Genomic DNA, 13,453 nt, shown 5'->3' on the forward strand with positions numbered 1-13,453 from the left:
ATCATTTTAACCCTGGTCACCAAGTAGAGAGGGATGAAGTTTGTTATACATGCCTGGGTGAGCCTCTGGAGGTTAGGGCCCAGCTTCTAGAGCTTCTGTTTTTCTTTGCTCACTACAAATGTCCCAGCTTTCCTTAGGCCTCTTACACTGGTGCCCATGTTACCTTTTTTTTCAAGACAGGGCTTTTTTATGTAACAAGTCTGGGCTGTCCTGAAACTCGCTCTGTAGGCGAGGCTGACCTCAAACTCAGAGATCTGTCTACGTCTACCTCCTGAGTGCTGGGATTAAAGGCGTGAGCCATCACCATCAGCCCGTGTTACTTTTTAATACTCTAACTGGCATTCCCCAGGCTATAGTTTATCTCATTCTAATGCAACCCAATGACTTCTCTTCCTTAAACATATGCCAGACATTGGACAAGGCCAGGAGGGGGACATACGCCAGTGAACAGGATTCAGGTTCCACAGGACTCACAGATAATGAAAGGAAACAGGCTTCCAAAAGACCCGAAAGAGAGAGAGGTCTATGTAGCAGCAGAACCAAGCCAGAGGCAGAAAGTAGGTGGCGACCTAACAATGCAACTGAAGGCTTTCAAATGCTTCCCTTTCAGAGCATTCGAGGTAGAAGAGACAGCAAAGCCCAAGCACGTTTGGGAAGATCTGGAAAAGATCTGGGCCTATCTGAGTGAGGACCAGCAGATGCAGAACCTGGTGGGGCAGGCTGCAAAGACAGGCAGGGGCTGCTTGTGGAAGCCCTTGGAAGCCACAGGAGGATGCTTTAAACCTAGTGGGCAGCAGAGAGTCATTGGAAGCTTATAGAATGGCAGTCAGTGACCATGTGTGTCCTTAAGACAGGTGGGCAGGGCATGAGGAGGAGGAGGGCCAGAGCACAGCAGGGACAGCTGAAGGGTGACTGCCTTAGTAGAGAGCAGCCAGTCATACGGGGCTGGAGGAGGCCACTTCCAGGGTGTGTTGGTCGGGGTGATGATTGAAGCCACTCTCCTGGCGTCTGCCTCGATTTACAGTCTGGGAGACGACTATCAAAAATCTCCAGTTTTCTCAGGGCCAGAGAAAAACTGTTGAGTCTGGGAATCTGAGTTTCTCAGCATGAGGTCAACCTGCCTTTTCCACTTCTCTTTGGGTTTTCTGGGTTTTCCCCAAGTTCACAAACAACACATTTTTTTTCTCCCTCCTCCTGCTGGACCTGCTGTTTCCCTTGTGACCTGTGTCACCCTCGGTTGGGTCTGCCCACTGCTGGAGGCTGTGGGTCAGCCACTTAAAAGGTCGAGGAAGGAAGATTGCTGGAATCCAGGAGTGTGAAGTCAGCCTAGGTGACACATCACATATTGAGGGCCTTTGAAAAAACAAACTGAAAAAGATCAACAAATAAAAACACCGTTTCTCCTCCGCTAAGAGAGGTTGGTTGGTGTTTTTTGAGACAATCTCACTAGGAGCCCATGCTGCTTTCTGACTCCAGCTCCTCCCACCTCAGCCTCCCCAGTGTTGGAATTACAATTTATGCATGACCCCTGACTCCTCCCCTCTGTAGGGTCACTGGCTGGATGATCTTGTCTTCAGACTTCCAACCTTGGTCAACTGCCAGAGAAGTTTGTTTGTCAATGGATCGCAGAAACAACTGATTTCTCCAGAAACTGACCAGGGGTACCCACAAGAAGAAGAGACCCCTGTTCTTTCCTAGGGGAGCCCATTTTGCCTGGGCCCAGGAAACTCCCTACTAATGAACCAGCTGGAGCCCTGGAAGAGCAGCAATGCCCTAACCGCCGAATCATCTCTTCAACCATTATCGTGATTTTAGGCATGTCCAACCTCTGTTCTGTAGGCTGCATGCAACTCATGTAGCCAAGAATAGATATGTCACCTAACACAAAATGGGGAAAATTAATAACACACATAATTAGGAGCTAGAGAGATGCAGCAATTAAAAGCACATGCTGCTCTTCCAGAGAACCGAGTTGGGTTCCGAGTATCCAAGTTGGGATCTGAGTACCTCTTCTGGCTTCCAAAGGTACACATACACAGGTACTCACAGATGTGGCGCGCGCACACACATAAATAAAAAAATAAATCTTAAGGAACCAGGTTTGGTAGCACCTGTCTTTAAACCTAGCACTCTGGAAGCAAAGGCAGGTGATCTCTGAGTTCGAGACTGGGTTTTTTGTTCGAGACTGGACTCGAACTCTCAGACCAGAGTCTAGTCTGGTCTGCAAAGCACAAAGCGAGTTCCAGGATAGCCAGGGCCACACAGAGGAACCCTGTCTCGAAAAACAAGACAAAATTCTTTTTAAAATTACGAGGGTTTTTGTTTGTTTGTTTGTTTGTTTGTTTGTTTTGTAACTCAGTTGCAGGGTTCTCCAGTGTGGAACTTTGGAGATGACGACGCTATGTCGCAATGTCAGAAAGTTGCACCGCCCTTGGAGGGTTTTGCCCGGCGGTGGCTGTTGGGGAAAGAGTAGGCGTGTGCTTTGCACGTTGCTAACTCTTTTACTTGCCGTTCTGGAGCAAATGCTCCACACTCCTCAGTTTTCTCAGAGTGAAGAGGACTCTGGGAATTTCCTTGCACTTTCATGATCCTGGTCAAGTTCCTGATCTTCACGATGACGTCCCTTAATTCCTTAGCACCGGTGAGGTGCCAGCGTCCCGAGGGATTCCCAGATCGGGCGGCGGGGAGTGGGGTGTGTGTGTGGGGGGGGGGGGAGATGACGCTTGGGGTTTTCCCCAGCTGATAGGAGCAGCAAGTCCGGCCCTCCCCCAGGCGGGGCTTTGAACACTCGAGGCTACAACCAGCCGGGGAGGCCACTGAGTCTCCCACATCCCTAGACCACCAGTTTCGGGAGTGCCATGGGACAGTTGATAGCCAAACTGATGCGAATCTTTGGGAGCCAGGGTAAGGGGCGCACCGGACAGCCCAGTGACCTCTTTGATTCCACTGTCTTCTGGGGCTCTTGGGATCTGGGGGTCATCGGGGAAGAAGGACTGGGAACTTTGGGTTCTAGAGTTCGTTGTGTGCACTCCCATATGCTCCATGTCCTCCTCTCCGCTCTCCCCCTCGCACCCTTCCTGTCCCTGCCCTTCAGTGTGCTCAGTGCATGAAGGTGGGAGAGCTTCTTGCCCCTACCCCACCACCCAACTGTGCTGAGCGCAACCTGGATAAGTCAGTTTCCTGCCTTGGTGACTTAGAGGCCCCCGTGCTTCGGACCCTCAGACAATCGCTTTCAAGAAATGTGGAGGGAGATGGAATGGGGTCAGCTCTCTCTTCCACATTCCTGGAGAGGTTCTGGGGTCCGGTCCGATGGCAAGTGAAGTGGTATAGTCCCTAGTCCGCGGAGGACGCGTTTCCCAGCGCATCCTAGAGAAGAAGGTGGGGTGGGGAGGGGAAGGTGGGGAGGGGAAGGTCCCCATCCTGCCAGGGACGCATTTCCCAGCGCACCCTAGGGATGGGGTGGGGGGCGGGGAACAGACGACGGATCGACACGACACAGAAAACTGAGATACTGAGTTCTACATCAAAGTGGTTAGGTTCGGAGATTGCCAGGAGAGGGGTGGAGCCGGGGAGAGGAGAGGGCACCCAGACAGGGAGGAGGGTGAGAACAAGAAGCCTACTGGGGACACCCAAGCCCATTGTTGTCGGGGTTGGCTCTGACCTTGCCCTTCTCCTGGATGCCTCCAGAGCACAAAGTCATCATCGTGGGACTGGACAATGCAGGAAAGACCACCATTCTCTACCAGTTGTAAGTAACGTCAGGGTGAACAGAGCTGGCTGGGCCTCACACCAGACTGATAGTCATTTGGACCAATGACCAGAGCCCTTCCCTGGGTTCCTGGGCAGAGGCAGACAAGAAGAATGATGGGAGGACGCTGGTGTGACCTTTCTGACTTAGTGGCTGTAGGCCTGGATTTGAATCCTGCAAGCTGTGGGCGACCCCCAGTTCCACCGCCTCCCGCAATCAGTCCCGATCACACGCACCTCAGTCCTGGCAGGTTTGGAATGCCAAGAGGTCTCTCTCCTCGCTGCTTTTGGCTCCCCCTGGCGGCAGGTTCCTTCTCACCCTTGCACCTTACACTTAATTGTTAACTGAGTCCCCATCTTCAAATCCCTGGGCGGACCGTGAGCTCCCCCGAAGCTCTGCAGCTCAGGGTCTATCGGAAAAGCTGCGCAACCACCCACCCGCGCTTTCCCAGGCCTTTGCTCAGGATGGAATCTCTCCTGATTTTTGCTTCTCTGAGAAAGTAGTATATTAATTAATTAATTAATTAATTAATGTCTAAAAAAGAAAGGTCTGGCGGTGTTGGTCAATGGTGCATAGGGGAGTGCTTGCCTAGAATTCTGACACCGTTAAATTAGAAAAGAAAAATTCAAACAATACGAAGTCCTCACTCCCAAACTTCTTCCTTATAACTTTCAGAAAACACGTGTAAACCAGACATAGTTCTCCTTGCCTACAATCACGGCCCTCTGGAGGTTAAGACAGGAGCATCTCATATTTGAGGTCATACAATGAGATACGACCGTTAAAAAAGAAAAGGAAAGAAAAGAAAAAATAGAAAAACAACCCCATGGGGGAAAAACAAAATGAAAACAAACACAAAATTTTTTTTTGTATTTTTTTTTCGCCTTTAAACCAGTAAAGTGTCTGATGGTCCTCACTCAGATCTACATGGTTCTTCACAACTCCCACAATTCCAGTGTGGTCCACAGATCAGAAGCCTCTAAGATTGTTCTCTGGGGTCACAGGCCAGGCCACACTTGGACCAACTCACATCTTTTCGTACACCAGTCACAGGACTTTGGCTGGTGAGGGCTTGGTTGCCTGGGGCTGAGTTGTTCTGAATTGAACTCAGCTGCTCTGGGAGTAGAGAGGGGCAATGCCTAGAGCTGGGCCGAGACCTCAGAACCTTCTTTTGCTCTCTAGCTTGACCAATGAGGTGGTTCACACATGTTCCACCATTGGGAGCAACGTGGAAGAAATTGTTCTTCAGAAGACCCGCTTCCTCATGTGGGACTTAGGGGGCCAGGAGGTTCTGCGCTCCTCCTGGGACACTTACTACTCCAGTACAGAGGTGAGGAGGAAACCAGGTCTGGGACGTCCAAGAGGTGACTGCATTAATCAGCTCGCTAGTCCCTTACCATACTCTCTGAGCCCAGCTTCTACCACCTGGGATGTGATTGACTAATGGCCACTTGAACTGGGCTGAAAGGGTACAATAAACAATGTGTCAGATATTTAACTGCATAGCATTCGTAAAGATTTCTGAATCCTAAAGATCAAAACCATTAAAAAAAAAATTTAAATATGTAAATAAAAATATAAAAGAGAGAAGGGCGTTGGCGGCGTGTACCTTTGATCCCAGCACTCAGGAGGCAGGGGCAGGCAAATCTCTGTGAGTTCGAGGCCGGCCTGGTCTACAGAGCGAGTTCCAGGATGGGCTCCAAAGCTATACAGAGAAATTGTGTCTTGAAAAGTCAATATATATGAGAAAGATTTTCAAATCCTAAAATGAGTGTGGGGGGGTCTATGCCTAGAATCCCAACACTGAGGGGACAAAGACAGGTTCCAGACTGCCTTGGGTTGCATACCAAGATCTTGTCTCCAAAGAACAAAATATAAAGTGATTAAAATGGGTCCAGCCTGGTGCAAATGGCAGGCTACACAGTTCCTTTCCTGTGGGACTGGTACTTGGGTAGGGCAGAGGCCTAACCATTGATAGGAAGCATGTTCACCTAAGAGAAAGCTTGCAGCTCACATCTCGCTCCTGTTGGGCAGTTTGTCATCCTTGTGATCGACAGTACAGACCGGAATCGGCTGCTGACCACCCGGGAGGAGCTGTATAAGATGCTGGCCCATGAGGTAATCCCCCTGAACTGGGAAGCCACCTGTAAGACTAGCTGTGTGCTCTCAGGTTAGATAAAGGGTCTGGTCAGTGCCCTCAGAACGACGGAGCCCAGAAGCCAGAGTTGCTGGCTCAAAGACTAAGCTCATCACTCACTCCCTGTGAAATTCGGAGCAGGTGGCTTGGTTTCTAATAAGTTGTCTCACTTCTACCAATAGGGAGGACCATTAGATGGGGGCGGTGGCTCTTACATGCAACCTGGACAGCTGAGGCTGATGGCTATGAGGTTGAAGCCAGCCTGGGCTTCACATAGAGTTCCAGGCCAGCCTGGGCTACAGAGTAAGATTCTGTTTTGTAAGCAACAACAATAACAAAACAATGTCTGAGGTTCTCGTAACCACCCTGAAAACAGTCAGGAGACATCCCAGGAGCTGCAGCAACATCTGATGGGGTTGGGGTTGCTAATGTCCGGGTGGGTCTCCACCTCTGTCTCACTGGGCCATGGGTCTCTCTTGCTAAGACAGTTGGGCAGGGTTCCCAGAGGACTCTTGAGTCTGGCTGGCTGACTGGCTGGCTGACCTGGGCGGGGCTCTTCTGCTCACAGGCACTTCAAGATGCCTCAGTCCTGATCTTCGCCAACAAGCAGGATGTGAAAGACTCCATGAGCACAGCAGAGATCTCCCAGTCCCTCACACTCAGTGCCATCAAGGACCACCCGTGGCATATCCAGGGCTGCTGTGCCCTCACCGGAGAAGGGTCAGTTCCCCACCTTTCCCTGGCCTGGCCCAGCCAATGGGCAGCAGGTTACAGGAACTCTCTCCTGTCCTTCCAGTCAGGATCTGGCCCACAGTTGACTCCAGGCCCAGTAAGCTGGACACAGGCCCATAACTAAGGCCCTGGGAGCCTCCAGAGTTCCTGTGCTCCAAGGGTTTGCTCTAATGGTAAGCGCCAAGACTCCCCCCCAAACAACAGGGCTGGTAGGGACTGAGAAACTCTTCAGAGAAGTGGATATAGTGGCAGAAGGGCCTGGGTAACTGATTTTGTCTTGGTGGTCAGAGACAGCTAAGATCCCAGTGAAGAGGGAGAAGCTGTAGAAAGATTTCGGGGGACCGGCCTTCAAGGCAGAAGTCACTGACTCTCTGACTGTTTCTTACTAGTCAAAGGAGGGGGTCATACTTCCCTCTCCCCAGCTCTGCAGGAGTGACTGGTATGGTTTCTTCATTAGGCTTTTCTGAATGCCTTTGTGCCAAGTGCTGTTCTGGGAATTAGAAAAAAAACAAACAAACAAAACGGTGGTGAACGAACCAGACAAAACTTCCTGCCTTGGGGCTGGCGATGTAGCTGCACACGCCTGAAGCCCTGAACTATTTATTGCATACTTGTAATACTTGGGCAGTAGAGGCAAGAGGATCAGAAGTTCAAGGTCATCCTCGACTATCCAGTGAGGGCAAGGCTAGACCGGACTAAGTACCAAGTCCCCGCCACAAAAATTAAATCAAAGAAACCAAGTGAGACACAAGAAGGTGGAGAGCAGAAAGAAAGATTGGGGCTAGGTGGGGAAAACTGTGTGCACACACCCTTGATCAAATACCTCAGAGTGTGAAGGACTGGAGTTTCCCAAAATGGTCTTCCATGAGGCCTGGATATTTCCTTTTATCTCCCCTGTCTAGATACTTTTTTGAAAAAAAGAAAACTTTAAATAAGTGAACCCAAGGGACCACAAATTTCTGGCAATATGTTTCTCACCTCATTAGGGACTCTCATCTTCTCCAATCTGCAGTCTAATTCGCAGTACTCCCTGGGCCCCCACGTGTTGCTCTCTGGGCCCCAACGTGCCATTCCCTGGGCCCCCACGTACTGTTCCCTGGGCCCCCATGTACTGTTCCCTGGGCCAGGCTAAGCTGGGTGATGACAGACACCGCCAAGTTTCCACTTCTGCTCTGAAGGTGTTTTTCACCTCATGAGGAGCTTGGCTCTTCCCAAGCCTTTGAGGTCACCCTGCTACTGCCCCTAGTGACAAAACAGGACACAGAAGTCTTGCCCAGAGACACTACTCAGGGGCTTAGGAAGGTGAGTCTCCGAGCTGTCTCAGAGGAACTTCAGAGTTACCATAGACCTCTGACTCCTTATTTTTGGGAATTCATTTAATATCCATCCCGTCTGCTAGACTGTGAACCTCGTAGGACTTCTCCCCAGGAAACCCAGCCCCCAGCACAATGGTTCTGCTATGCTCTGGAATTCAGTTCACTTCCCTTCTACCATTAAGTGATTGAACATGACCTTGGCTACCCTCTCAGTCTGTCCCGTTGGAGCTTTCCAGCCACGGTCTTCTGGGAAATGCTGATGGTCCTTTGTGCCATCCCTTCCTCCCTGCAGGCTGCCAGCTGGACTTCAGTGGATGCAGTCTCAGGCCACAACCAACTGAAGTTGCCGCCTGAGGCCTACCAGAAGAAGCATGGTTGGCACCGGTGAGACACCCGGCCATTTGCTAGTGGAAGCGGGGTGTCTGGCTATGGACAGAGAGACTGCCTCTGGCCTCTCATTTGTCACTGAGGAGCTGGATCAAAGACTTCAAGATGGTACAGACAGAGCCACAGATGAAACTGTCTCCCACTCCATCACTGAAGGTGTGAGGAGACATGGGGAACCTGCAGGGTGTGTTGGGGGACCCCCTCCCAGCCTTCAGCTTCTGTCTGCCCAGAAAGCAAGAGATTTTTGACATTGGGCCATATCCATTGGACAAAGGAGCCAACAGGACCGGGCCAAAAGTTGCCTGGTGTGGTGAGATAGATTGGCGGAGGACGGGGAGGACAGAACCTTCCAGACAGAGGCAATCCTCCACACTGCAGGAATCGATGCTCTCCCATCCCTGTCTCCTTTCTGCTCCCTCTGGGGTGCTAACTCAGACCCCAGCTTTTGGGGTCTAAGTCACCACGTGGAGTCTCTCAGTGTTCTTCCAGTGTGAGTCCTTCCTCCTCTCCAATGTCAAAGTTTTCTCCAGGACCTACTTATTTGTCTTCGGGTCATGATTTTTTTTTAAAAAAAAAACATTGCATTAAAATTTTAAAAGTGAAGGTATTTAGTAAGTGCCGTTGAAACGTCTCTCCTCTTATTTCCGTCCGTTCTTAAAACTGGCTTTTCCTTTTTGCCTAAAGGTTTGCGGGGGGGGGGGGGGGGGGGAGGCTGGGGGGGGAGTCACCTTGGAAACGGGGTTGTGGAGCCGGTTCTTCATTGCTCCTTTTGGTTAGAGAACTTGGCTATGGTTGGCCAGGTTGAAGGGCATTGGTACCCGCTAACCAGGACTGAGGCTCTAGGCCCTAGAGTTAGAGGTGATGAGAGGCTTGATAATGATCCACTGAGAAGGGGACCCCAGAGGGAGGAAAAGGCCCCACTGTCCTTTAGAGGTGATGCTAAAGATGGATTGGAGGCCCATGCTGCCGTTCAGGGACCTAAACAGGATAGCATGTCCTTTTTCCAGTCAGGCACCGGACCTCTAGGGAACCTGGGCAGAGAAACACAGAACCCAGTATCTTTAATTTTGCAGTTTCCCTGAGATGTTGTTATGAAAGAAAACCTTGTGAATTCTAGGCATTTCGGTCATACTTTATATTTTCATTAGGTTATTCTTGACATAACAAATATTGTAAAAATACAGCAGGGACCTAAAAAATCTTTTCCATAGAAATTCATTCGGATAAACTATGTCTAGCACATTGGGGGTATAGCTCAGTGGTAGAGCATTTGACTGCAGATCAAGAGGTCCCCGGTTCAAATCCGGGTGCCCCCTCACAGCTCTTCGCTGTGTGATACTTTTGCTAAGCTGACGTATCTTAAAACTTTAGAAAGGGATACTACCCGAGTCTCCCGCATTTTGCTGACGCGGTGGGCCGACCGCTACTCGGAGGCAGCCGCTCGTGAACATCGTGGAGTGGGTGGGTGCACTCAGGTGCCGGTGACCTCGACGGCTGTCCCTCAGAGAGAGCTGCGTGTCTAGGGTCGTGCTAAGGTTGGAGGCAGAAGGTCCGGAGAAGTCGCCTGAACGTGTAGGAGGGAGAGGGCACACGGAGAAATAGTGGCGGAACTGCAGAGTGGGACCCCGCCCAGAGGCGCTCCCCCGTCGCCAGGGATCGTCTATATCTTTCGGGCTACGTTTTCTCGGACCGGCAGGAGGACTCTCAGAGCGCCAGGAAACACTTTGTTTTCAAGCAAGCAGTCGGCACGTTAGTTCCTTATAATTCTTGAGAACTTCGAACCCGATCTACCCTTACTTTTAGAGATACTTTATTGCGCCTGCGCGGGAATCGCATTTAGTAGTTACTGGCGCACACTTGCCGGCAGAGGGGGTATAGCTCAGTGGTAGAGCATTTGACTGCAGATCAAGAGGTCCCCGGTTCAAATCCGGGTGCCCCCTGCTGTAAGCTTTTCTTTTTACACATGAAACACTTATTTAGATGGCTTCCTTACGCTCCACGTATTTTTATGGTAACGTTTCCTTCGCCAACTTCCAGACAGTCAGGAAGCAATGACGGCGGTGGTGCCTTTCAGGATGTGATCACCAGCAACATTTTAGGTCCATGCTAGAAATGAAGATTCCTGTGAAATAGCCTGGGGTGGGGCTAGAAATGTGTGTTCTGAGGAGAGCTCCAGGTGCACGCCCAAGTTCTAGAGGCTTGCGTTTAGAAACTTGTAAACATTTCTTCTAATACTTCCAAGTTGCTGCTTTTGCCTGACCCCTAATAAAAGACCTTATAAAAATGCAGCTCGGACACCAAGCCTGGCGGTGCACGAAGACACCAGCCCCGAGGTTGGAGGTCCATCATGGGACGCTCTAGAGGCTCTCCACGGCGCCTGCGCCGGCGGAAAGAGTCGGGAGAGCTGCGAAACGCCAACCCGGTGGCTCATCACAAGTCCACTGGGTGGCGGTAGGAGGCCGCAGCTGGAAAACACAGCCAATCCTGTTCTCCCCGTCCCCCGCCCCAGGCTGTCAAGGGAGAATTCAGGTTAGGATTTAGGGATTCTTCAGGTTAGGATTAGGGATTCAGTGGTCCGCTTGGTGGGGGCTCACGCCAGTAATCCTTTCAGTAATCAGAAACAGGAAGGTTGGCAAATCTGGTCTAAAACGTGATTCCCTGTCTTGAAAAAAAACAGCAGTAACAACCCAAAACTTCTGTTGCAGCGCTTGCCTTGGTCCCTAGTATTCCGCAAAGGTCTGAGAGAAGCAGTCTCTGGACTCTTGGAACAGCAAGGGAGTGGAATTGTATCCTGGAAGAGGAGAGGGAATTTAGTTTTCATTTCCTTCCTCGGGTCCTTCCTTCGGCCTCCGTGTCAGGCTACCCACCTACTCAAGACCACACGCTACTTATCCTGTCCCCCCAGCACCCTCCTTCTCAGGATGTGCCCCCATGAAGCAGCCTCTGCACCCGTTCCTTCCGCACTCTTCGGGTCACCAGCACGGAGGAAGTCAGGGCCCCTCAGTCTTCTCCACTCTCTAGGCTCCAGTTACTCGCCTTCACACAAAGTAGGTCACAGGCACCTTTGCGCCTTGACCTGGTTCTATGCCGTCTATCAAATCTCCTAAATTGCGGGTATTTTTATTCTCTCCTGGAAGGGGAAAAAAAAAAAAAAGGTGCCCTATTCCCAGAGTACGGTTGGTGGCAGTGGGCTCCACTTCCAGGCGCTGGGGTCTAGCTTTGATTGGGCCTGACCTTCTTGGGGAGGGGGCATCCGAGCTGCTCCAGAGTGGAAATGTGCCAGATTCCTGCACCTACATGTCCTACCGGGATGGGGGTCGGAGGAGAGCACGTGTTGGAGATGGGGTGTGAAGCAGTGAAATGGGGGATGCAAGTCGCGCCCCTCCTGGGGCAGAAGTTGGGGGGCTCGGTGTCTACGCTTAAGCAGAACACCAGGAAGCCACAGAAGTCTAAGAACCAGCTCAGAAAGTCACATGCCCCGGGGATGAGTGGCAGGAGCCAACGGCCCAAGTAGGGGCGCTTCCTGGGGTCCTCCACTTCGGCCTTTCCCCTGGTCTTCTGGGCTAGTCGCGTTCTCTCGGTGACCAGAGGTATCTCGGCGCGGTCCCGGGTCCGGCGGGGCGCGGCGCGGAGCTACGGGAGGCGGGGACCCCGGCGTCGCGCCCCGCCCTCCAGGCTCTCCCGCCCGCGCTCCCCGAGGCCGCAACGCCGCGCTTTGCTCGCCGTGCTAGCTCCGCTCCTGCTCCCCACTCGCCCAGCCCGGGGTCGCTTCCTCTTCGGCCGCCACCGCGGGGACCCTGAGGCCGTCCGCGCCCACCATGCGGGCTCAGCTCTGGCTGCTGCAACTGCTGCTGCTCCGCGGGGTCGCGCGCGCGCTCAGTCCCGCAACACCCGCAGGTAGGGCGCGCGGGCAGGGCAGGTGCAGACTCACCAGCACGACGCGGGGTATCGTCCGCGGGAGGCCGGAGGACAGGGAGATAGGGACCCTACTTTCCCTGTGTGCGCACAAAGGGTGCGCTTCTGTCGGAACGACGTGGAGGAACCCAGCTGGGGGTCCCCCAAAGAGTCATAGGGACCGCGATTATTCCAGGGAAGCGGTTGCATTTCCATGCTCCTTCCTGTTGCCACCCTAGCTGCACTAGGCTGGGTCCCAGTTGGCCTTGAAGACTGCGTGGAAGCCGCCGGAGGATGGGGACACTCTAGCCCAGCCTTTCTCTCTGGGCACCAGCGTGGTCGTCTAACTTGCTTCCCCTACCTATTGCGCACTGGTGGAGAGGCAGGGGCCCCAGGAAAAAGCAGCTTGCGGTTCACGAACCTCCCAGAGTCAAGGGTCTCCTCCTGTTTGGTTCTGCTTGGCTCTTAGTTGCCCTGACTGCGTCGGGAGTGGAGGTGGGGGCTGGAAGGGGGGAAATGGGGGAGGAGCTTCCATTCTGCACACTCCTCTTTCCCCTAGACCAGTTTGTCAAGCCCTTTCTTCCACTTGGAGATGCTTTCGGAGATCTATCTTGAATCCCTCATGTTATCAAGAAAGGCCATTTTTCAGTACATAATTTAGGTTCTGCACACAGACTTCCTCTGGGACTGGGAATAGAGAATTGGGTGGCCCTCATTTGGGGGTCAGGGAAGGGATAGTTCATGGGGTGTAGCTAGTGGCTGTTGTGTCAGCTTTGGCCCTAACCGTGTGACTTTAATGATCACAATATGTTGTCAAATGAATCTCTGTTGGAATGAGATGGTACGGGGGGTGGGGGTGGGAATGATGGTAGTGGGGGCAGAGGGCAGAGAATCACGTGTTCAGAGACTGGTATGGAGCCATGAGTGTTCAGGCAGGCCCTACAGAAGGTGGCTGGACACTTGGCTTCTCGTTCTGCTGTCTCACTTGCTGTGTGACCTTGGGCAAGTTACTCCCCTTCTCTGGGCCCGTTTCTTGATTTATAAAATGAGGTTACTGGCAAAATCTTCAGCTTTTGGAAGTGACAATGAAAGGTCTTTCCGCTTTTCATGATATTCTTCCCTCCCAAACATGGACAGGCAACTGATGATTTGCTTTAAAATGGAAAATAGGAAGGTACTGGGAGGGTGGATTCTTGAGTTCTCGTCAGCCTTAGCCTGGTGTGTTTTCTGGGCTCAGAC

The 13,453-nt window shown here is 52.0% G+C and overlaps 2 protein-coding genes and 2 non-coding genes across 6 annotated transcripts in view; all 4 read left to right on the forward strand.

The window, feature by feature from the left end:
• Window positions 1-2,759: 2,759 nt before the first annotated feature.
• On the forward strand, window positions 2,760-8,923 carry Arl5c (ARF like GTPase 5C). 3 transcript variants are annotated; one of them, XM_087910035.1, is made up of 7 exons: window positions 2,779-2,904; window positions 3,688-3,748; window positions 4,644-4,812; window positions 4,931-5,078; window positions 5,783-5,866; window positions 6,454-6,605; window positions 8,226-8,923. In XM_087910035.1, exons 2-7 carry the CDS (start codon window positions 3,718-3,720, stop codon window positions 8,272-8,274), a joined length of 633 nt encoding a protein of 210 aa, XP_087766161.1. In that variant the 5' UTR covers window positions 2,779-2,904; window positions 3,688-3,717; the 3' UTR covers window positions 8,275-8,923. The 3 variants fall into 3 exon arrangements, with proteins under 3 accessions (XP_087766163.1, XP_087766161.1, XP_087766162.1); XM_087910037.1 differs by lacking the exon at window positions 4,644-4,812 and having other exon boundaries at window positions 2,760-2,904; XM_087910036.1 differs by lacking the exon at window positions 5,783-5,866.
• Window positions 8,924-9,564: 641 nt separating this feature from the next.
• Trnac-gca (transfer RNA cysteine (anticodon GCA)) lies at window positions 9,565-9,636 on the forward strand. The gene has a single exon. It is a non-coding gene; the product is annotated as a tRNA-Cys (tRNA).
• A 552-nt stretch (window positions 9,637-10,188) lies between these two features.
• Window positions 10,189-10,260, forward strand: Trnac-gca (transfer RNA cysteine (anticodon GCA)). The gene has a single exon. It is a non-coding gene; the product is annotated as a tRNA-Cys (tRNA).
• Window positions 10,261-11,998: 1,738 nt separating this feature from the next.
• Plxdc1 (plexin domain containing 1) overlaps window positions 11,999-13,453 on the forward strand; it is a 54,669-nt gene continuing 53,214 nt past the window's right edge. Inside the window, exon 1 of the mRNA XM_048450851.3 lies at window positions 11,999-12,217. Coding sequence (XP_048306808.2) covers window positions 12,139-12,217 — 79 coding nt within the window. The 5' untranslated portion in view covers window positions 11,999-12,138. The remainder of the gene's footprint in view (window positions 12,218-13,453) is intronic.

Source organism: Myodes glareolus, chromosome 9 (genome assembly GCF_982192425.1).
Source record: "Myodes glareolus chromosome 9, mMyoGla1.1, whole genome shotgun sequence".
In the NCBI taxonomy this organism is placed as follows: Eukaryota; Metazoa; Chordata; class Mammalia; order Rodentia; family Cricetidae; genus Myodes; species Myodes glareolus.

Bases quoted from the DNA above. Each gene is read 5' to 3' on its own strand.
- Arl5c (XM_087910035.1), top strand. From the start codon at position 3,718: ATGCAGGAAAGACCACCATTCTCTACCAGTT. The intron at 3,749-4,643 runs GTAAGTAACGTC...CCTTTAAACCAG, and splicing joins ACCACCATTCTCTACCAGTT to TAAAGTGTCTGATGGTCCTC. The intron at 4,813-4,930 runs GTGAGGGCTTGG...TTTGCTCTCTAG, and splicing joins CAGTCACAGGACTTTGGCTG to CTTGACCAATGAGGTGGTTC.